This window comes from Accipiter gentilis, chromosome Z (assembly GCF_929443795.1).
Source record: "Accipiter gentilis chromosome Z, bAccGen1.1, whole genome shotgun sequence".
Taxonomy (NCBI): Eukaryota; Metazoa; Chordata; class Aves; order Accipitriformes; family Accipitridae; genus Astur; species Astur gentilis.
This window is the reverse complement of record NC_064919.1, coordinates 85,640,932-85,664,999: the sequence shown is the minus strand read 5'-3', so window position 1 is coordinate 85,664,999 and position 24,068 is coordinate 85,640,932. Positions and strand designations below refer to the sequence as shown.

The 24,068-nt window shown below is 38.5% G+C and overlaps 1 protein-coding gene across 7 annotated transcripts in view; it reads left to right on the top strand.

The window, feature by feature from the left end:
• SMAD2 (SMAD family member 2) overlaps positions 1-19,956 on the top strand; it is a 52,633-nt gene extending 32,677 nt beyond the window's left edge. For 5 of the 7 annotated variants that reach the window (XM_049796088.1, XM_049796087.1, XM_049796090.1 and 2 more), the window contains 9 exons: positions 4,255-4,344; positions 5,500-5,693; positions 6,180-6,314; positions 9,469-9,543; positions 10,849-10,902; positions 12,004-12,216; positions 13,966-14,103; positions 14,265-14,409; positions 18,031-19,956. In XM_049796088.1, coding sequence (XP_049652045.1) covers positions 4,255-4,344; positions 5,500-5,693; positions 6,180-6,314; positions 9,469-9,543; positions 10,849-10,902; positions 12,004-12,216; positions 13,966-14,103; positions 14,265-14,409; positions 18,031-18,154 — 1,168 coding nt within the window. In that variant the 3' untranslated portion in view covers positions 18,155-19,956. The remainder of the gene's footprint in view (positions 1-4,254; positions 4,345-5,499; positions 5,694-6,179; positions 6,315-9,468; positions 9,544-10,848; positions 10,903-12,003; positions 12,217-13,965; positions 14,104-14,264; positions 14,410-18,030) is intronic. The other 2 variants (XM_049796091.1, XM_049796093.1) reach the window with 1 other exon arrangement.
• Positions 19,957-24,068: the final 4,112 nt, after the last annotated feature.

The window sequence follows — 24,068 nt, the reverse complement described above, 5'->3', positions numbered from 1 at the left end:
ATGTCTGCTAGACTTTGAGTTTTCGGATCTCAAAGAGTAGTTGTTATTCCTTGCAAGTATCCTTTGAGCATTTCTCCTTTCTCTGGGAAATAGTTTTCTTTTGTTAGAACTTCAAAACACCTGGGAAACTGAGCCAATTTGATGCTTTATATCCCTGAAGTCCTTTATAATAAATTCACTTATTTTGTGGGGTCTGCAAAAGCAGCAATCTAGTATTCAAGCAAGCTTGCTCTGGGAGTGCTAGAGGCCACAGAACATGGTGATTTGCTAATCTAAGCTAGTGTTGAAAAGATAAAAATATTAGCTTTTGTATCGTTGACCTCGTTTCTGTCAACAGACAAATTGTTTTGAGAACAGCAGTGAAACTGCTCCTTGGAATGAAAGTGTCTGCTCTGTTGAGAGGAAGTATATTAGCTTTAAGCTTGTATTTTGGAGTATACTTAAGTGCTGTCTACATGGGAAAGATTTAAGTACAGCTTGGATGCAGGAGCCAAATTATATTTTGGAAACAATGATGGCTTACCAGTGCTGCAATGTACAGTGATTTCAAAACCAAAAACCCCTGTTTGGTAAAACATGAAGCCCAAAGTGTGCTTCTAGACTTCAGTTTGAGGGCAGTCTGCTTACTAAAGGTGTAATGGTGATATGTTTTGGCTGCCTCCCTCCTAATAAATTAAACGTGCCTCGGAATGTTCCCAGGCACTGTGGCCAACTGGCTCAGGACTGCCTTGTCCATACTCTTAAACTCTTAGCTACCAGGGCAGGGTGGCTGCATCTGAACTGCCCACTGAGAGTGGTCCCGATGGCATGTGGCTCACAAACCTGGGAATTGTGTGGGAGAACAGTAATTGGCACAGCCTAGTGCTGGGGAATGTCCTAGCCGCTTTCTAGCATACATGATAATGTTCCAGGGCCTGGGAATGTTTCCAGACAAGACTTAACTTATGAGTACAGATGTTAGTCCTTGATTCTTCTAAATTCTTTATGAAGTAAGGCATAGAAGGACTCCTCACATCACGAGCATGTGAGAAAGGTGGGTTTAGGGGAGTGCCTCCTGTTTATTTTGGGGCAGTAATTCTGTGCTACTAAAAAGTGTGTACCGCCTGTCTCTTTTAGATGGTTTTAATGGTTGTTTAAAGCCTTTCAGAATGCAGTCACCTTCTTTCTAGCTACCACCTTTCTGGGATGAGTAGGCGTGTCTGCCCTCCATCAGGCTATTGCTTGCGTATGAATGAACATACTGTGACCTTTCTTGGAAGTGCTGTGTATGAAGTACGCTTTTTTTATGGTTGTGAGGAAATTCATTCTGGTACGGCGTGCGTGTGTGTGAATATTAAGAGCCCTAGTTTACTGTCTGGGTGACTTGGGGGGGTGGGGGAAGGGAGGTCTTGCATCTTTTAGGCAGTGGATCTTTTATGTGAGCAGGAGAGTGGTGACACCACTTTATTTCCTCAGGTATTTCTTCCAGTGAACAGTGAAAGCTGTGTTGAGCTGACTTTATTGATCATACAGGATGATTTCCTGCAGGCTCTTCAGTGTTTGATTCTGGATTATTGGAGTTGGAGTATAGTCCTAGTGTACATGAGCCAGTAAAACATTGATATTAATCCCAGCTCTAAGCAGACATAGATCCTGGAAGACAGCATATCATGTAAGCTGCTGAATATTGGAGCAGTTTTGCTCTAATCAGAGCTTAGTTGCTCTTAGTTTTGCTCTAACGGATGCCTTTTTCTGTACCTCCTGGCCTACCCTTCCTCCATGGTGTCCTGAGTTTCATTGCAACCTATGGCTCCGTCACACAGTCACTTCAGAGTGCTCTTGTCTTTCTGTAGGTTATGGAATATGCTGTCAGCTTTGATAGTTTGAATATTTATAGAGAGAAGAGGTTAGCAATATAAAATACTGTTCCTATTCATCATGCTTTGTAAAGGGCTGTGAAATTTTACTTTTGTATGTTCTGTCTTTAAAAGTCTTGTGAAGCAAATGCTTACACGAGTGATGCACCCCACAATTTTGGGAACATGTAATCTGTATGACAGCGTCAGCTTTGGAGCACTGCTTTGTATAAAGGATCCATTGCTCAAAGGTAGTAAGCCGTCAGAGCTGACTGTGTCAATTAATATGCAGCAGGCTTTGTGTCTGCTGATTGTTCTTCTAATTTAATGTGCGTGATGATCTGTCTTACCAGCAGTAGTGGTGTGTATTTAAGGACACAGTACAGTGCAGGGATGCTCCCTGGTGTCCCACAAGCAGCCTGTGTGTCTTCAGGGCAACTATTTCAATCCTTACACAGCTTCTGGAAGCCCACTGTCCTGGAGGTGTCTTAGGAATATGAAAAAGAGAGGTTGCAGGCTGTACTGATGCAGTGATGGTCAGCATCCCTCTTTGGCCCACTCTTTCTGGAGAGCTGCGACGCTGCCTGTGTCTGAGATGGATGTAACTTGTTCAGGACAATCGGCTCTTTTAAAGAGCTGGATGTATGTCAGAGAATGGGCCTTTGCGTGTGGCTCTCTGCTGCTCTCTACTAGACAAAAAGTCATCTAGTACAAGATTCTACTTGCATCCATAATCAGTAAAATGCCGAAGGCCATATTTTATTTAACATTTTTATTTGTGATAAATGTAGGCAGCTGCCCAAAGTTACCCTCTTGCTCTTCCTTTGTAGTGCTTGTATAGTTCCACAGTGAACAGAAGATCTGGCTGAAAAGTAACTCTCAAAACATAAATTTTCAGCCACGTATGTTCTGTGGTCAGATAGCCAGTTCATTGATTTGGGTTGCCACTCAATTGCATGGACATTTCAGCCTCCCTGGGATGACATTAGAAATGAGGCGTGTGGGACAGGCAAGAAAGGGACAAGAACCATTCATTCCCTTCATCGGTAGCCCACACTTATGTTTTATTAAAGTCACCGTGGAATTGAGGGAGCTGTCAGCCCTGAGAGTGGTTTTAAGTACAGTGCTGTGCTCTCTGCTCTTTAGTTTCATAACACTGATAAATTTTCCCTGTGTAGGGAGAAGAAATAAAAATACCTACCTCGCTTCCTTTTCCTTAAGCACTTAATACAAACTTGTGACTGTATCAGCTAAGCTTGATAGTTTAAATTTAAATTGCAGTACCTATATTTAAAACCAGGAGTTTGGTGAACTTGGATTCTTTTTCTTCTGTAACTTTTCAGAGGCTATGAATTTTAAAGGTAATGTAGCAGGCAGTCAAACTTTAGGCTTTGTAATTAGGAAGTGGAGATGTAAGTTGCTTGTGAACCAAATTCTTTTCATTTCTGAGGTGCAAAGTCTAGTGGTGTGTTACTTATATAAAACAAACTGTCAGTTTTCAGTGGCCACAGAGCAAGTCTATGATAGAGCTGAGATTGATTTATGCTTCTGAAAGTCTGCTGCCAGTTTACAAGCCCATGCTGTTTTCTTGCTTTGCTTAAATCTGCCACTGCTTTTAGTTTGTGCCTGTGACTGAAGGCTCCTTTTTCTTTACTGTTGTGATCTTGTCATTGAACCAGTTTGGTAAAGAATTAGTTGTCTCTCCTTTCCTCCTGCTTGATTTAGCAATTAAAGTTTTGTTATTCTATAGTTAAGTCTTAAAATACTATACTGTAAAGCTGTGTTAAACATTCTGTGTTTTGTATGCAGTGGAAAAGAATATTCGGTTGTTTAATCAAGGAGAGTACAGAAAACAGTGAGCCGTATCAGCTACAATGTGCTTCTCTTCAGAATCTGAAATTTCCTGTTTTGGGAAAAGCAGCAAATTCATATGTGCATGGAGAATGAGATTAATGCTTAAGTTGATGGTACCTGAAAGTTAGATTGTGATGTTAAGTTTCAGATACACATGGCCTTTGTTTGAAGTCTTAGGCAAGCTTATGTTTAAAAACAAACAAAAACAAAAAACCCAACCCAGAAACTACCCTTTAAAATTGAATTTTGTTAAGAGCTAGGCTGAGGAAGTTTTGCCTGTTTTAAGGAACATTACAACTGTATTGACTACTTAAAACCAGAGAACTTGTTCACCTTTTAAAAACATTATCATTTACCGTGAATCACGTGTTCCATTTTGATAGCCTCCTTCATATAGAAAATATAGCATGAGATGTCAGTTTAAATGCAAGTCTAGCAATGCTCTATCTTCTATGTGAAAGGAAGTATTCTGTACATTTTTTCCATGTTTGACATCATGGTGTTTTGAATAACCATGTTCCATATTCATATCAATTTTTTGTTTTTGTTTTCAATTTATGCACAGCACTTGCTCTGAAATTTGGGGACTGAGTACACCAAACACGATAGATCAGTGGGATACAACAGGCCTTTACAGCTTCTCTGAACAAACCAGGTGAATATTCTGCCCTCTCTCGCATCATAGAAATCTTGTGGGAGGGATTGGCTTTGGAGGGTCTGTAATGGGATGCTTTAGCTGTAAAATAGACTAAGATGCTTCCTAGGCCTCTCATGGTACAGCATTTTAAAATACTTGCTTGCCAGTGTAGAAATCCGAGTGTTCTCAGCTGATGTTTTGACCAATGAAACTCTAATTCTGGAATATTCCTTTTTCACGCCAGTGCTATTGAAAGAATGGGAAGACTTGTTAAATGCAAGCTCTACTGTGATTTGGTATTTATATTAACAAAGTTGGGAAACTTAATTCTTTAGACCTAATCTTACAAAGTGTTTAAACTGCTTTGTATGCCACAAGCTTTCAGTTAAATCTTGCTAATTGGCTCAGATACGAGCTACGAAAGAATTGTTTGTAAATTCTTCAGTAGTTAATGGTGGGCAAATTCTAAACAGGGTCTTTATTTTTTTCATGTCACATTACTTGATTTGTGTATTGAGGTTTGTCTCCCATCCCATAACTATCATAAACATCTGCATTTGTGTAAGCATATGCAGTCTGTCTTAAAACTAGCAAAACATTTTCAGCTGGTAGCAAGGCAGATGAAGTCAAGAAGATAAACTGTACAGCCCTTACAAGATGTGCATTCATGCTTTTTGCGTTACAGTTATACTGCCATGTGGATCACTTGGGCAGCTGACTGCTTATAGGCTTATTTGCAGTCCTGTGGGAATTCTTATGCTTAAAGCCATAAAGCATCCATGCCACAGCAAAGCCTTGAGGTTTAGCAGCGGAAGGGACTATTAAGTGTGTGATTTTATTATTTTTTTTTTTAACAACTGTCTTCTGCATTTAAAAAAAAGTATATGAAGCAGTCATCCTAAATACTTGGTTGGAGGTAAAGTGGCTTTTGATGAACTCTATATTCACTGGCAATAATTTGAGCAGCTCAAAAATAAGTTAAGGCACTGCTTGATACCATCATTTTTATCACATTTGAAGCCTTTTAACAAGAGTATAAATGTCACTAACGGTGTCAGTCCACTGAATTCTGAGAATAAATAAACTACCCATCCGATGTGTGTACACTGTTGCTTGAGTGATTAAGAGACAGCATGCAGTCTGTAAATACTTCTCAACATCTTTCCCATATAGATCTCTCGATGGCCGTCTACAGGTATCTCATCGTAAAGGATTACCGCATGTTATTTACTGTCGTTTGTGGCGCTGGCCAGACCTCCACAGTCACCATGAACTTAAAGCAATCGAAAACTGTGAATATGCTTTTAATCTTAAAAAGGATGAAGTATGTGTAAACCCTTACCACTACCAGAGAGTGGAGACACCAGGTAGGAAGACTGCTTCTGACTTTCTATAGCAACATCTGTATGTACTTGTTCAGTATAATGTTTTAAATTAAAAAAAAAGAGAAAGATGATGCTTTCTCTTGCCAGAAGTACAAGACTCTCTCTTACGAGACAGCTTTTGAGAATGCCATCCCCTGGAAGTTCTTAGTAGTAAAGATACTGAAAAATCTTTACAAATGTACTTCAGTACTGCTAGCAGTTTCCAGCTGGCTAAGTATGGTACGGACTGAAAAGGAAAATAGAGATGACTTACCTTTGCTAATGTGGAATAGTCTTCTCTAGAGGCACCTTGGGAATCTGATTCTTCTGTTAACTAGCAGTACAAATGCAGTATTAGCAGTATTGAGAGAAAACTTCAAAACATATTAAGAAATTGTTATATGTTTTAGATATTTTTTTGTTTCCTTTTAGCTCACAGAAGTATGTATTTTGAGGGTATTACTAATGCTTTGAATTTTGCTTTTCCAGTCTTGCCTCCCGTACTAGTGCCGCGGCACACTGAGATTTTAACGGAGCTTCCACCTCTCGATGACTATACTCATTCCATTCCTGAAAACACTAACTTTCCAGCTGGAATTGAACCACAGAGCAATTACATACCAGGTATTTTTTAACTCCTACCGCAAACAGTATACTTAACATTGTGCCGCTGGAACAGGGATGGTAATTTCATCCTCCTAAGTGATCAAATTAATTGAAAGGTGCACCATTAAACTAAATCTAGTTGATTTTATGTATTAATTCCAGTGGAAATACCTGAACGCTGTTGTTTGCAGAACATGAGCCTGTGTGAAACCACATTGCTGTGGTTTTGCAATAGCTTACTTGGTTTCAATAGCTTATTTAAGATTCAGAATGCTAATGAGTACAAAGTAGACTTTCACTTTATGCTTTAAGCCTGTTTTACCTATAGGGGTTGCCAAATGCTGTGTATAGGAGATTGAGTAGTAAACGGCTGCTCAATCTTGACATGTGTAGTATATGGAGAAATCTTTTAAGTTGCAAACCAGTGACTTAAAAAGTGTTTTGATCTGTAGTTTGCAATCGATCAAGGTCTGCTTTGTGTATTTGTTACTGTTGTGTGTGTACAGTTTTGTTGTCTTAGTATGGAAGAACAACCTAACAATATTGAACTCTTAAAAATTCCTCCTCCCCCTCTGCCTCTTCCCCACCCCAAAACAAGTAACCAAGACTAATCTGCTACAGTGCACCCAAAAGCCTGTACCCTTATTGAAACACAAAATCAGTGACCTTTGTTTCCTGCCCCAACTTCCTGTTTCCTATCTCTTCAGGAAGTTGCCTGGAGTTTAAAACCAAGCAAAGCTGAAGTTTTCTCATAAATGTTTAGCAGCTATGTTAGGAACAAGCTGTAAATCCAGATCTGGACTCTCTTGAAGAATGAGATGACTGCCTTAAAACTCATATATGTGCAATGTACAAATTGTATCCTCATGTCTTAAACAAGATGTTGCTTGTGTTTTCTTTAAATGTATCCAAGAATTGAAATGGCACCAAAAAATTTTAAATTACTTTGATCTCATCTGTTTAATTTGTGCCAGATTTGTTTCCTCCTATGGACAGCAGATCTTTAAAGAGCAATTTAAAGTGCTAGAAGTTGGTATTGCGATCTTAATTTACGTATACTTTTTTGACTCAATCTGAGGGCTTTTGATAGCATTTGTAAACAACTTACTGGAAAGCCACCATTTGAAAATCTAGTGCTATGGAAATGAGCTGAAGCAACTCTAGGTAGTTTTTTGCAGGAAGTCTGTTCAAGGTGACTGTGGGTATTCACATGATATTCAAATGTATATGCTGCTAACCATACCTTGCCGCCTTCTCTTTGTCACTGACACTCTCCCGTTGAAGTCATATCATGGTATCTTACTTTATTGGGCCTTGCTAACTTAATCTTGAATACTTAGCTAGGTTCTGGTAGGTCTTGTGTGTCTTGACAGCCTACTTCAGAGAACCGTTTCCTTTAGCGGTAGGCCAGAGTAACAGCTGTGGTAGTTTTGCACCACGATACTGTGTCAGTACTTGGTCTATGGAGAGGTTGTTTTCACTTACAGCTGGGAAGGTGGCATTCGTGAAGGTGCAGGATGGCCTTTGGGGCTGTATGTTCCTTTTCAAGTTGTGGATGCGCTGAGCTGCATTGTCCAAACTTCTGGCAGTATTCAAGCTCTGATAAAAATTTGTAATGCCGCTCTTGAGCTTTTATTTCCAGCTGTGGTGGTGTTCAACCTCTGACCCTAAACCAGTATTAATAGTACTCGGTGGAGGAAATCTTCTCTGTTCAGACAGGGACTAGATGCGGAAAATAATCTGTGCCAAAGAGCCTAGATTAGCAACTGGAAATAGGAGGCGTGGGTTGGATTGGAAATGGTTATTGACCTTTTACCATGGCTGTGGGCTTAACTACCATGAATGATTTGGAGATGGGTGGAGTCCGCTTCATCACAATGAATTCTGTAAAAATGTTCAAAACAAGTATGATTTTTATCATACTTTTTGCTAGTAAAGGTTTCCCTTAGTTGTCCCTTTAAATTCTCATTTGAATTTTGTCACATTGATATTTAGCACACTAGTTCTACAGAATGAACCAAATATACAGTCCTTTTGGTTCATTTTTATTTAATCAACTGACTTAATCTAGTTTCCTCTTGCTGACTTCCTTCTGATCGTACTATATTGCTGTAAATCTCAGGCATGATATTTATATAATCTAATTTTAATTCTTAAGCAAAAGGCTTTATCTTTAAATTTCTGCTGTTTGGTAATAATGTAATTAAATGTGTTTAATCCCTCATATGTCTTGGAGACAATTCTAAGGTGATAGTAGAGATAGTTCGCTTCAAACACTTTCACTAAAGAAATCCAGGTTTTGCCTTTAATATATAGGAAAAGACACTTGCCCAGTTCAAAGAAAATTATTTCCTGAAAGGCAGTTGGTTAACTCATTATCTGGATTACAAAGTACGTTTTGAATGGCAAAAAGGAACAACTATGCTCTCCTGGGTTTTGAAGATATTTCTGTGGAATTAGACACAGTTTCTAATATCAGAATGCTTCAAACTTGTTACTGAGTTTACTTTGGTCTGTGAAACTCCATCTTTAAAGAAAGCTAGTTAAAAGAATAGGTGATCATTTTAATAGAGCTTGGAAGTAATAATAATAATAGAGCTTATGCAGTGTAATTAGTTAGGTAATGTAGCTATTAATGGGTGAAGTCAACTGTTGGGTATTGAAGAAAAATGGATTTGGGGACTGAACTGAAAAATAACCTTTAAATCTAGCAACTCCTATAAAGCGTGGGAGGGCATCTGATCTGATGGTTATACTACATAAAGACAGCTCACTTTTTTTTTTTTGGTAGAAGTCACCAGATGGTTTTTTCATTTGTAATTCTACTAAATGTGAAAGCTGTTGATCACAATTGCAAAATTGTTACTCACTGTAGTGAAAGTATCTTGTCTTAAATGGAACAAACAAGGATTATCTGTTAATTATATAACATATTTGAGCAATTGACTGGCATACAAGAGATGATACATTTTACATAGACAATAAGGCAAGTAATGGGTTTGAAGTCCTACTGGAAGGAAAAAGGGACAGCAAAATGAAATTCTAATTCAATGTTCAGTTATCACATGGAGCTCATGAAGACTTGAGGACAAAACCCTCAAGTCCTACATCTTAGAAATTTCCCCTGTCACTGAACCAATAGGTGGATTTTATGTTTGGGTTTTTTTGACAGAAACACCACCTCCAGGATACATCAGTGAAGATGGAGAAACGAGTGACCAGCAGTTGAACCAAAGCATGGATACAGGTAAAATTTATTTTTTTCACTACTCTGAAGACTTGGGATTACTAGTTGTGATCCCTCTGCATAGCAGCTTGAATTCAGCCTGAATGATGACAGCAGTGGCCCTCTGTACAACCTGGTGTTTTCGGTTTAAAATATCACTTTCAGTCAATTGCAAACAAAATAGGTTTTTGCTAGGGGAATGCTTTCAAAACATTCCATGCTATATTAAGTACATTTCAGTTGTTTCATAACAAAAGCATACAGGTCTAATTAAGTCTTCATCAGAAAGCCTTAAAATAGATTTTTTTAATAGCTGACTGGTTTCAACCTACCTCTAACTTTACCTTCTGGAAACAGGTTCATTGAAGCAAAATGTCTGTTGGCCTAAACAAGTTACAGAAACGCTGCATTTTGAGAACCTGTCTCTGAACTGTGACAACCTTATCCCTTCTGCTGTGTTTCAAATTAATTCTTGTATCGAAGGCTCTATTGAAAGAGTAGTAGAAACATAAAGCATTTGTGCCTTTGTATGAAAGGGTTTTTAGATAATCTGGTTGGCCTTGGACTTGGACAAAGCACAGTTAATGTGCTGGATAAGAACCTCCTGCTGTGTGCTGGCAGAGTTGAGTGTGTGTTTGGTTAGCTAATGTTAGCAACCTTTTTCAGTTAATTGGAATCAACTGTACTAGTTTCTGTAAGAACTGCAATATTTTCCCACTATGTGACAATAGGTACCTTAATTAAAAAAGTTTGACATCAGTCCTTGTAGGAATGTTTCTGTGCAAAACCTCTCTGTATTTTGCCTACTAGTGCACGAATTGTGTTGGAGACTGCATGTTTTTCTGAGTTTTTTACTTCCTCTTTCCAGGAAAGAATAATTTCCTCAAATGAGGAAATCCAGCTTGTTCTTTTCTAGAGATAAACCCTCTCCTTTGAGAAGAGAGAGGGAATATCTTGATTGTCTTGTCCACTTTTTCTTAGCTTTTTTCCCACTGAACTTGGAAGAAGTCACTACCTTCTCACTGGAGAAGTGCACAAATAGTTATGTTCACAGAGTGTGCGTGAAGTGAGAGCTTTGTCAAATGGAACAACTAAGATGTTAATTGAGTCTTTACAAGAAGGGGTAGGTTCCCAGGAGTCTGGAAAATTAAATGTAATCTTAATTCAGAATAAGCATGTGACATGCTGGAAAACTGGTTGTAGGATTTCTGAGGTTTCTTATTCTAAAGAATTTTAATGTAAAAGTATATCTAGATAGTGGTCATACCTACCCGTCTGAAATAACAAGAATCATTTGCTCTGAAACAATCTGTATTGCCTCAACAGGATCTCCAGCAGAGCTGTCTCCTAGTACTCTCTCCCCAGTTAATCATAGCTTGGGTAAGCTGGAAATACTTTTAATTGTTTCTGTGTGTGTGATGACTCTTCTTTATATATATAATTACGTTAAAAATGAAAATGTACTTTTAAAAAGATCTGTATTAGAAGGAGACTATTAGGTTGGCTTCCTGATGATAAACATAATAGGGCTGGGTTAATAACTTGTTAATAACTACTCTATTTCTCTAACTGTTGAGCTTCTAGCAAAGAGAAGGAATAACGTGGTTGTGTGTGTGCAGGGAATAGCTTTTATAAAATAAATAGTTTAAAGGACATTAGCCTATCCATAGTGCTGCCCAGACTTGCTGTCTCCTGTGTATGTGTTCTGCTGCTCTTCTCATGTACTGTTCCACCTGTGACCACAACATAATAGTTGCTCCTGCATTAGTTGCCCACCTGCTTTGATCAGGTGCCACTGCTGTGTGTCTGTATAAATGCCTCAGGAAGATCAGGTTCCCTTGGGTTTGTTTAAGAAATGGTGACATGATGTGACAGGAAAATGCTGTTCAGAATGCTGAGTAAGTAATTAGGGTAGGTAAAAAGGGGAAGCAGCGCAGGAAAAGCTGAAGATGCACAGGGAAGATAACTGAGCTCTAGTAAGAGAGAGTAAAAGGAGCTAAGAGCTGCCTTTAGATAAAGAGACAGTATAAGATCTAGTGTAATACAAAGGAACAACATTTTCATATTAATTTTTTTTCCTTTGTGTGATTCAGTCTTTGATAGCTTAATCTTTTTTTTAATGTTGCCAAAATGTTTGCAAGTTATAGAAAGGTAACAGAAATGTCTCAACATCTGGCACTCACAGTAACATTAGCTTAACCATTTTGCTGAGCAAAATGCAAGTACTGAACTACATGAGCAATGGTCAGATTAGATCACCCCTTCTCCCCCTCCTCCTTCCCTTGTGTGGAATATTGAATTCCATTTTGTTTACCGGGGTAGGTAAAAATGACAGCAAGCACAATAATTTGAGTAGTTTGAGAAGAACACCGCTGTTGTTGCTGGAAGAGATGAATAGCAGGGCACATACATTTCTTTTCAGCCTCAAATTCTGTGTTAAGCTTATCTTTAAAAAAATTTTTTTTTTTTTTTTTTTTTTAGATTTGCAACCAGTTACTTACTCGGAGCCTGCGTTTTGGTGTTCAATAGCTTATTATGAATTGAATCAAAGAGTGGGAGAAACCTTTCATGCATCACAGCCTTCCCTGACCGTAGATGGCTTTACAGATCCATCAAATTCAGAACGATTTTGTCTAGGTTTGCTTTCCAATGTAAACAGAAATGCTACAGTGGAAATGACAAGGCGACACATAGGTAAATATCTCTGATCTTTTAACTATTTAATTTCATTTTAGCCATGAAATTATCTGGAATGATCTGGGTAGGATGGGCAGATCTGTGTGTTGGGATCCTTTCACCCTTGCGCAGCAGCCATTGAACTTCTCTCTTCAGGCTTGTCAAGGAGAGCTTGGTCTCTCTTGCTAAGGGCAAAAGCGGAAAGACACAGAGGTCACCACTTCTGAAATCAGGGAGAAATGTAGCAGCCAGTTGCAGTTGGGAAGAGATATAGTGATGGCTGGAGCTGAAAGGAGCTGCCTTTCCTCAATCAGTAGTCACCGAGTCGGTGGCAGCAGCGGTCAGGCTGAGAATGACACAGGAGGAAGCCACTCAGCTTGATTTCTGTTGCTTACGATGCTGTTCTCTGCCTTCTGGAAAAAGACGATGCACCAAAGCATCCCGAGGGGTGAGGGTTCTCCTCATTGGACCACTCTGCCCTGGGTAGCATTTATATTCAGAGTTGTTTATAATTGAAGTTTAAGCTTTAATTACAAAATATTAACATGTCGCTTAGTTGATTCTAATTTATAAAATACAGAATGAACATTGGTAGTACTTCTTGAATTCTTTTCTGAAATGAGAAAAGCTGCCCTTGAGATAACACGCTGTTTTGACATGATTAAGATTTTCTTTGTAATGGTTAGTGAAGAATGTTGTTTTCCCACAATGCAGCATCTTGGCTTTAAGTTCTTCAATAAACTACTTTTTTTTTTTTTTTTCCTGGATTCTTTTATTTAGCAGCATTCATGAGATTTTTTCCTTTTTTCTTACTTTTTTAGTAGAAGTTCAACCTCTTTAGTAGAACTTTCTGACTTCCTCTGTGCCAAGTGCTTGTCTAATAAAATTTTAGAAATGCAGAAACCCAGGCTATGCCTATGCTGACTGATCAAAATGGTCAATGATGAGGAAAAGCAAAAATGTAAGGAGCTCTCACTTTTTTATTACAGAGCAGCTCGCATTTCGTTTGAAAAATATTTTTTAAAGAAAAAGGGGAAGAGAATCTATGGCCTTCAAAGGATCTGTTAATTATAAATAGTTTTCATTGGGAGATCAGTTGTACATTACTTATCTTAGTTCTGATAGAAATAACCCATACAGATTTTTTTTCCACTCGGAGAGAGAAAGCACAAGATCACAATTTGAAAGTGAACAATAGGATTTCTTACAGTTTGGGTTTTTTGTAATAGGGCTAAATGGAAGTCCTGTTGTTTTTGTCGAAGTATTACAGAGAAGGGGTATGCAGTGGGTTGTGAAATAGTGTGGATGCATGTAAGTGGAGAGTGTTAACGTGGTATACTTGTGTTTTCATTTTTTTCATAGTGGCCTGTGCCACTTCACATACAACACTTTAATATTGGCACAAGTTTTAATTCTGCTGAATCTAATCTTTTTATTTCAATTTTGGTATTTCTTTAAGTGAAAAAGTTATTTAGTAATGAACACTGCTTCCTAACTTGGATTACATGGCTAGAAAATTCTGTCTCGCTCTTGACCAAAACTTTTTCTGTTCCTCCTTCAAATACTGTGTGTCGTGGGAGAAAAATGCAAGTTAATTGTGTTCTCCTCCTGCTACAGCTGTCAGCCCAGCAGTGTGGTCCTGTAGATAATTGATTTCTGTTTCTCTTGTAAAGAAAAACCTCGGCCTTCTCTGAAACAAAATACTCCCTTGTTTGTTAATCTGCTTGGGTCATAACATAACGAGAGTTCCTTTGAATTTTGCTACAGGAAGGGGAGTACGTCTCTATTACATTGGCGGAGAAGTTTTTGCTGAGTGCCTAAGCGATAGCGCGATTTTTGTTCAGAGCCCCAACTGTAATCAAAGATATGGCTGGCATCCTGCAACTGTGTGCAAAATTCCACCAGGTTAGTAGCCTACCAAAGGTCTCACATAAAAATATCCAGTGAATGTATTCACTGGATGACCTTTGCTTTCCTTTTGACAGTTCCTTCGTAGTTTTGGGCTTCTGTGTAGCAAACACAAGTATTCATCGATTGTACCCTTTAGACTTTTTTTTTCTTTATAGGATGCAATCTAAAAATCTTTAATAACCAAGAATTTGCTGCTCTTCTGGCTCAATCTGTGAATCAGGGGTTTGAAGCAGTTTACCAGCTTACTAGAATGTGTACCATAAGAATGAGTTTTGTTAAAGGATGGGGAGCTGAATACAGGTAAGAAAAAAAACCCTTTGCTTTTAAATTTAGACTTAATTTTTCTTCTTTCACTAATACACTATTTCTGTCTGGCTTGAAAGCCATACATACAGGCTTCTTACTGCTATTGTAGATGTGCTGTCTGCAAGTTGAGGACATATTTTCCTCTTTCTCCCCCTCAGCTGTGGAGGTCCTAAGTCATAAAGAGGAGTAAACTGATTTTGGTATTGCACTGAAGTCAGCTGTTGAGCAAGGAATGTTGTCAAAGTTCCATTTCCTTGCTCAGTCCTGCTTGCTTGCTTATTGTGGTGAAATCACTGACAACATCTAGGAAGTTTCACAGATTGTGCTCTGAGATTGTTTGCTGGTTTAGACACACAGTCATTTTGGTCTCTGTTCTGTTCTATATGGAGTATAATGAGTTTGTTAGGTTGTGTTGCGGGATGCAGTTGGTAGTACCCAATGGAAAGAATTGGAATCACTTGGAGTGTGTTCTGCAGAATAAAACAGCTGGAGAGCACACATTTAAGGGATGGCAAATATTTTGGAACTTGTAGTGGGAAAAACTTTGCAGGAGTAAGATGACTGAGTGTTTATGTAGTAAAACTGCTAAAAACAGATTTTTGAGTGGAAAAAAGTCTTTTATCTGCTTTTTGAATAGATTCCAATTGTATTCTCTATTAGCGCAAACTAAGAGCTATAGTTGAGGACAGTGCCTGTTTTCAATGTAGTATGGGAATTTGGGAAGGAAAGGAATTGACTTTTAACTGAGCAGTATTAAAGATTTCATTGTTTTGGAAAGCTAGGGATGTGGTTTTAAACAAATCCCTTAAACCTCTCTAGAAATTGTCCACTGAAAAAATGAAGTCTGACATATCAATATCCTATTGCAATACATAATGGCTTTTTTAAATCCATATAATTTCTGAAGTTGAATAATGGCATGTATGTTCCACTGTGAATCCTGGGGTTTTGATTCTTTTATCTGCTCTTGAAATATATACATGTAAATAGCAGTGTCAGTACGTGGGGGAGGCTTCTTAGCTAAATGAAGCCAATTTTGTAAAAGCCTAATTAGATGAAATGAGAAATTTGAGTAATGGAATAAATTGGTACCTCTTTGTTAGCAAGAGGTACACAAGAAAGAATCTGGCTCAAGTTTAAAGAACTGCTGGATTTGGCTCAAAAGGAGTATGTATACACTCTACGCATAATTAAATAAAACATTCAAATCGGAACAGAAGAAAGGCTTAATCAGTCAGATTATATGGAGACAACTTGAAGTGAATGGAGTGTAAGTGCTGGGTTAAAACAGTGGGGAGGCTTTCGGTAAAGTTACTTCTCAGGAAGGAGAATGTTGGTTGTTAGTAGTCTACAAACCCTTCAGAGATCATAGGATTGAAAAAGCTGCAGTGAAAACGCTGCCAGAACAGCACAGAAACTGATTACTGACATAATGCTGAACTAGTTTCTTTGCATCTCTGTTTAAGATGATGCTAATAAATTATTGATGCACAAAACTTGTAAGTTATGCTGCAGTTGTGATTAAAGCAAGAAGAGGTTGCTCCTGCAAACACAACCTTGAATTTAAATGAATGTAGTCCAAATTGTCAAAATAGACGAATTTAAATTAATGTAGTCCAAATTGTCAAAATAGACCAGGAAGCACTGTAAAATCCATCATTCTTGTTAAAACTTCCATGCTTCATTATTATGTCAAGAATGTTTCTCATAGAACAGGTTTTGGCAAAGCCAAAGCATTACTTACATTTTAGGCATATGGTATATGTGCATAAACGTGCAGATATGGCAAGGTGGTAGATTTTATGAGCTTGGTAGACAAAATAGTTTATAGCTTTTTGCTCGCTACACGTTGGCTTGAATTGAGGATGGTGGTAGAAGTTCAGATCAGCAGACAAGTGTTCATATTAACACAGGAACTATCCCTGTCTAGGGTCATCTTCTGAAGAAAGTTAAGTAGAGGTAATTACAACAGAGACCTAGTGATATGTGAGCTGGAAATCCATAGGTAAAAGAGGCTGAGTTTTAGCTTTGAGATGGCTGCTGAGTGACTGTCACTATTTTATCAGCTTTTGCCAGTGGTGCAAAGCCAGGGTTGTTGAACAGAACCAGTTATAAAATTTTGAGGAAGTGTGTTGTGGAACATATTGTAGGGGAGTTGACAGCGGTGGAATAATGAACTTCCTTCTTTGGGAGAGGATTCGAGACTAAATGGAATTGTTTCCTGTGGTTTAGATTGTTCTCCTATTGGATCACTTTGTTGTGGCATAGGCATTCGGGGCTAAGATAACAATGTTTTTTAAAGTGCTGAGAGAGCAGAGACCCCATTTGCTTTCTTCTCCTAGAAAATGTGAAACCACAGACAGCTTTTGAAATCCATCCTCTCAGTGGCTTAGTCTTTCTGCCTTTTCAGTTCCTCTGTTTATATAAACAGATTTCCTTAAAGCGAAGGGTTGCAGTGCTGACAGTAAAAATGAAGGGGCTGGGTTTGCCTGACTAATCTGCTGCCTTTGAATCTTAATGCCTCCTTGCTTTGACTTTGGGATAGCTAGAATTACTAGGAAAAACTGGCTTAGCAACAGTAGTCTTGCCAGTCTAGTTTGAGAAAACTCCCATGCCTGGAGTGGGTACAGTGAAATAACAGGATTTCTCAGGCAGAGTATGTCCAATACTGATTTCTGTACTTTGGAGATGAGGAGGAAGATTTTTGACAAACAGGTCTCTGAAACAGGAATATATGGGAGAGTGAATGAAGCTCTTATGGTTGTCACTCCTTCAGCTTTACTGAGGCTTTCTACATGGTCTTTAATTAAGGGCTTCTATTGTGGAAAATTACAGGCAAGTTTATGTAGAAGAGAAGGGAAACACAATTTTTACTTAAATTGTTTGTGTGAGGATGTTACGGTACAAAACACATGTAGAAGTATAAGATTACAGGAAATCGGAGACGAAGTTTGGTGTTCCTTTGAGATAGCATCAGTTAGTGCACTATAACCACACACTGTGTTTTGACGTAGTGTTTCTGACAACATCTAGCAGTTTCCTTGTACGTTTACCTTGTCAGTTACTCCAAAAAGCCAGACCTTATGATCGCCATAGCATTGTGCTGTTTGACCATGCTGACAGTGCAGAGCCAAGTGTTTCTATTCCATATTTCTCAGTAATTGTCTACAAAATTCGAACCCAGTTATGCATGCAGACCCTTTGAAGGTTAAGATAGAGCTGCACACAGCTATCTGTGATGTGAACACCACATTGGTTGGACAATCTTCAGTTTTGAATTTCTTTTTAGAAGCAAGGCTCTTCATGTGGCACTTGAAGCAAATGCTGCAGTTCTTATCTTATTCTCCAGAGCAAAATATTCTTGATGTACTGCAGATAAGCATGTAATTATTGATGTATCTTATAGATGTGGGGTGTTTGGGGTTTTCTTTGGTTTGTTGTTTTTTTTGTTTGTTTGTTTTTTTTCCTTCAAGGGTTGTCTGAAAAAAGCTTAGTAATAGTTATGGTTGCAGTTTTTTACCTTTCTGTGGATGGAAACATATTTGATCGTATGATGGAGAACTTTATGGCAGCCAAAGCTGCTTTCTAACTTTCCTGTTATTCTTTATTTTCTAGGCGGCAAACAGTAACAAGCACTCCTTGCTGGATTGAACTTCATCTGAATGGACCTCTACAATGGTTGGACAAAGTATTGACTCAGATGGGCTCCCCTTCAGTACGCTGCTCCAGCATGTCGTAAACTCCTTCCTCCGTTACCAGTGGGCTAAATATCGAGTCCAATCAACAGACTTAGTATAACAGCTCGTCTGTCGTAGTATTTGTGTGTGGTCCCCATGAACTGTTTACTATCCAAAAAGGTTTTTAAAAAAACAAAAAAAAAAAAAAAGAAAAACAGCACTTGAGGTCTCATCAATTAAAGCACCTTGTGGATTCTGTTTCCTATACTCTGATACTAGATGAAAATTTAGTGTATAGAAATGCCTTCTTCAGAAAGAAGAAGGGACAGTTCTAAAGACTCTTAATGGTGTTTTTATTGGGTATATAATTGAGTGTCCTAATGGTTTATCAATAACATGAATAGCTAAGTATATGTACAGGTAATGTATCATGATCTCAAATATCACGTTATTGTGCTGTTCTACATTTTAGTTCCCATAAATAGTTGTTTGTTTTTTTTGATTGGGGCAGATCTCTCATGAAATTCCAAGACTCTACTCCTTTATTCTTTTATATTTTTTTATATAAGCAGGTTTTCGAGTTGTCCTAAACATAAAAAGCAGACTTTCCTTGTAGAAAAGCTTAACTTTTTGCTGCCTTCTTAAAGAAAAAGAAAATCCCTCCATTGGAAGGGAAAGAAATGTCTTGAGATTCATCTGTGAAATCTTAAGACACTTTATATGCTTAATGGGGCCTAAAATGAATTCATACTATAAATTCCAAGTATCCATCACACTAGGAGTCTACTTTTCCCTACCCATCTGAGTTGATGCATCTGTTAGCAGCAGTATTGCTGGCACTGATGTAATTTGGGACTTTTTTGTACCTTGAATCATTGAAATTAGTGGTTTTTCTCATGGAATGAGAATTTACTATAGCATTGGATACTGGATTAAGTACACAAGGTTATTGGCTTACCCCTTACATCTGTATTTTTTCATTAAACAGATGTCACTAAAAATCATGGGTTTTAGGTTTTGGAGCCAAATACCTTGAAAAATCGTTTCCCAGGGTAAACTAGACTCTTTCGTATAGGTTTTAAATAGATGCAGCTTCTTAACATATTTCAGTAACGGAGTTTAAATTTCTGATCTGAGTGGCTTTCTATAGCTTACTTACATACCAGATCATACGCATTCATTATGTCATAATGGGCCTTGTTATTAAAAGTAGTTGCTTCTGCAAAACCTCTAGGATAGTGGTTGCTGAGGTATGACCAGCGAAGGAGGACTTCTAGGTTCTTCGTGACAGTGCATGTTATTGTGAACCCTTGGACACTACAGCTGCACCATATTAAAAATATTCTGAAATATATTCTACAAATAAGTCTGGGTTGGGGAAGGGTTGGGAAACTGTATAGAAGGGTTATTCTGACTTGAAAAATATACATCTTACTAACAATCTTGTGATCTAGCTGTCTGTCATTCTTTTGTTATTGTGGCAGTAGCGGGATTGCCTTTGTCTGTTTTTCCCATTGTTTCATTCATTACACTAGTACTGTACTTTGTAAGTACAGCTAGTGATAATTTAGCTTTGAGAACAAAAATGTGGCCAGTGTTACAGCTTTTAATCAGTTGACTGAATTGATGATAGTGATGGATATTTTTATGCCATAATGACTAGGGCATAGAAGCAATACCAAAAATCAAGCCTTGAAAAAGTGGGCCAGACACCTTTTAAAAAAATTGGCAAAGCAGTTACCAGTTTGTGCTAGTTTTACCAGTAGACTAATGTATTGGTAGAACTTGTGAACCTAAGAAATAAGCTTCATGCGTGTTGCATTTGCCTAATATGTGAATACACTAATAAAAGTTTTAATTCTCATGGTGGTTGGGTTTTTTTATTAATTGCTGTATGTATTTTCTCTGGAAGGTTAGAAATCATTCTACCCACCCAAATAAATGGCAGAAGTGCCCCGCACATTGTGGCTAGAAAGGTATAGTTTAGATGTTAGAATCACATCTTATACAGCTGTCGTGGAGGTTCTGGATCTGTGTGTGTTTAGTGATACAGACTTCTACTCCAGATCAAGTTTATTAAAGCAGTTGCTTTTTTCTGCTTGATCAAATTACATCGTACTAGCTCAGATGTTTACTTTCACCTGTGAAACAGTTAGATAAGAGCGACTTGTCTGGGTGAAAGATTCCATTGCATTTATGAGCAGGTTGCAGCTTGAATCAGTTGGGTGACCTAATTCTGTAGTCTCTTTACTGTGGATTTCTGTATGTGTTCTTTCAGTTACGCTGATATTACTTGCTTTGCCTTGAACATTGTAATAACCTTGGCTGTACCCTTTTTTGGTGCAGACTTCCAAGTCATGTGCAAGGACACTGCAGGCGTTATCTGTGGACCTGTGGTGCTGTCTGCATGCAAGGCCATCTCAGTCTGTGTAGAAGTCACTTTTTTTGACTTCTGTTAGTACCGCTAAAATATTCTGCCATTACTGTTTCAGCCACCGCTTAGTGGAACAAGGGAGCTTATCTGCATTCAAAATGTTTGCTTGCCTGTATTTCATGTAAATGCCTTTGGCAGTTCTTGAGTAACTTTAACCTACTCCTGTTTCTTAATCCAGTGCCTTTCTGACTTACCCCACTGCTGTTCTGCTCTTCCTCAAAATCTGACCAGTGCCTTCTCAACCATCTTAATGTGGAATGCCTGTGGTACGTAAGGAATGTGACTTCATCCCTCTTCTCTTCTGCCAGTCAAAGTATCAATGTCCAAAGTACAAATGAAAAGTGACTTATTTTCTTTGATGAGGCTGTTTTGTTAAATAAAATACTTGCCAAGCAGGGAGTACTCGTAACTGGAGATACTTTTAAGTGTAGGTAGCCAGCTGCTTACCTATATCGTGAAGCTGGAAAAACTATGAGTGTAACTGTTGCCTTAAGTTTGGACTGGGGTTCTGTCTGCCTGGGTTCTGATCTCTCTCTTGTCACTACCCCTGTCTGAGCTTGATTTTTCATAGTACTGCCAAAGCTAAGTAATCAAAAATTAGGTAGTTGATGTAAATACCTGACCCTAAAAATTATTTTTGAGATGCCTTTTAGCAGCTTGGATGCACTGAGCTGACATTTCAGAACCCTTCCCCCTCCCAAGAAAAACCCAGTTTCATTTAGATGTTCCAGGGCTGAAGCTTTGAGAACAATGTCAGAAGCCTGGACTCTTGCACCTTTAAACTGTGAGAATTGATAGTAGAGCATCATCTCTGCGTATTTCCCTCTTCCTTTTGTGCATGTTTCCTATCTAGGTGGTAAGGTCTCTGCAACAGGAATTCTCTGCTGTTTTCTTTAGTGTCTTGCATGGAGTCCTTTGGCTTGCAGTTGCTGTTACACAAATCTAGAACATGGTGAGAGCTGTGGTGTTTTCTGGTTCTTACTCAGGATGTTGTGCTTAATCAGAACTTAACTTCCTTGAGACTGATTGCAGGGAAGCAGCGTAAATAGTTTAACTTCAGACTCCCTGTATGAGCAGCAGGGAGAGGTAAAGTCTGAATTGCTCTCTGGTAGAGAGCCTAGGCTGTTGGCTGAGGTGCCTGATTTAAATGTATAAAATAAGTATGACTATCTGCCTTAAAAGGTTCTTGGGTGCTATCAAAGTAGTCAGCTTAGGTGTTTAGGAATAATAGCTTTAAGCTAATTTACACAGTGAAGGCTAAAAATCACAACTACCATACTTTACCAAGCTTTTTATTTTCATGTGTCCAACTTGACTTTTCATGTTGAAGTGTGAGAGTGTGAAGTTTGGGGGTTTGATAATCATCTGCAGCTCTAAATTGTTGGCACAGTGAACTGTGTTTTGTTTTAACCTTCAAACTTGTCATGCTTCGTTGTGGTTACAGCTTTTTTTTTTTTAGCATTGCAAACTGAAATTTTACTGCAGCTGGGTTTTGAGTTAAAATATTGTGAAATACAGGATTTCACTATACTCCACCCACACAGTGTTTTCCGTGAGTATGAAGCAGTGTTCTTTTTACTAAAACAAGTTTGACTATAACCTAATTTTGGGGACATTGAAGCTTTAATACTAGCTCTTAAAAGTCAGTGAGGTACTGTCTTTGTTAGAAGAATTACACTTACAGCGAGTAGCATGCTTGCTGAAAGTGCTTCTGAAAAGACCTGCTCAGGGAATTAAGTTGCAACTGCTCTGAAAGTTTATTACTATTAAGAAAATATTAATGAAATGTGTTGTTTTCTAACCACTTAAGCTTGGCTAATAAATAGCCATCATAAACTGTGTTAAAGGAGGCAGTTTAAAAATAACCATCTGTCATGTTGGTCCTCTTTTCCATCTCTCTCTCTCGGGTAAAAACATCTCTAAGGTTGCTGTTTCTTCTCTTGGGAAAGCACAGTTTGTGGAGTAAGTTTCTAGTACTAGACTGTCACGGCTACAAAAACTAGAATCAAGGCTTCAAAGCTGAGAACAGTCTTTGATGTTACATTAGCTGTTGTTTCATTAACTGTAATCAGGATTAAATCTAGTTAGTTGGCGGAAGAAAAATGAATGACAAATAATGGATATGTAAAGATGTCAGACCTCCATGCTCTTGATCCCTTTCCTCCATGTAGAAGATCTAGTCAGAATGGGTTCAGTAAAGCCCGGCTGCTTGTCCTGTTCCTTTTGGAATAGGATCCAAAATGGCAATGGGCATAGATGCTCCAGCCCTACTGTTTTTTGCTTTTAATTTGCAACTGGGGAAGTTGAAACAAAGCTTCTGTTGCTCTTGATTTTTCTGTTAACAGCATCTAGCTATTTGCTCATCTAAAGCTGTAGTAAGGTATCGTAGAAGATTGACCTATGCCTCGTGAATTAATCGAGCTGATGAGCAATGTGTACCTGAGGCTGCAAATTCTGTTTGATTTTAAACCTTTGCTTTAACGTCTTTCTTACTTGCCTTTTCATCGAAGTAAAATTTCAAGAACAGCTGTTGCGGTGCCAAGTGTAGAAGATTATTAAACTTAGGTTGCCAGCAGTTGCTGTATATCTTTGGATAAATAGATGGGTGCTGTCCATCAGTTCTTATTTAATCTTTGAGAAGAGTTGTCTAGGTGGTTGGTCACCTTTGGTCAAGGAGTAACTATGCAGGGAGGCTGGAGCCTTCAGCATGCAGCCATTTTACAAGGAAGCTGGAGGAGAGGCAGTTCAAGCTGTAGAGCCATACTGTGGACCAGGGAATTGCAGACTCCCAAGGGTTTTCTGCCATACGCTCCGAACTCTTCAGAGATACAAAACAGTTGGATGGGGAATAGTATACAGGTAAGCTTCAGTTGTCTAGATGCCTGAATTACTTGGAAATAAAACTAATGCATAATGAATTTAGAAACACTTCAGAAGTCCCGTCTCTTCTGTTTGTGTTGCATGTCCTTGAAGACTTGATCTGTAGAATTCACAAAGTGAAGCTGAGAAAAAGTTGTGCTTAAGCAGTTGAGATTTGGGTGGAGGTTATTCAGAATGGATTCCCCAGGGCTTTTACAGCTGGGTGTTGGTGTATTTTTTTTTTTTCCTGTGGAATCAGTGATGGAGCCTGTGGTTAAGAAACAACAACAAAAAAACCCCAAACAAACAAAAAAAAACCAACAAAAAAAAAACCAACAAAAAAACCAAAAAAGCCGTAGGCAGCAGAGGCAGGCTTCTCGGGAGAGGAGCAAGATTTGAGCCTATTGAAGCTCCAAGAAGAGCAAATTTATCTTGCCACAAAACAGTGGCAGGCAGTGCTGAGATTTGTAAACTGGAGGAAATCTGAGTAACACCATGCATAGAGGACTGTGTACTATCAGAGGGGATGTTAGTTCAGGTATGGGTCCTAGTAAAATTTCTTACAGATCTGAGCCAAGTCGTGTACAGATAAGAGTTGGGCTTGTCTCTGCTGCCAGTGGGTAAAAGCTGAACTGGGTCCACTTGAGGGTTGACTGGATGCTCACTACCCAGACCGCCGTCTG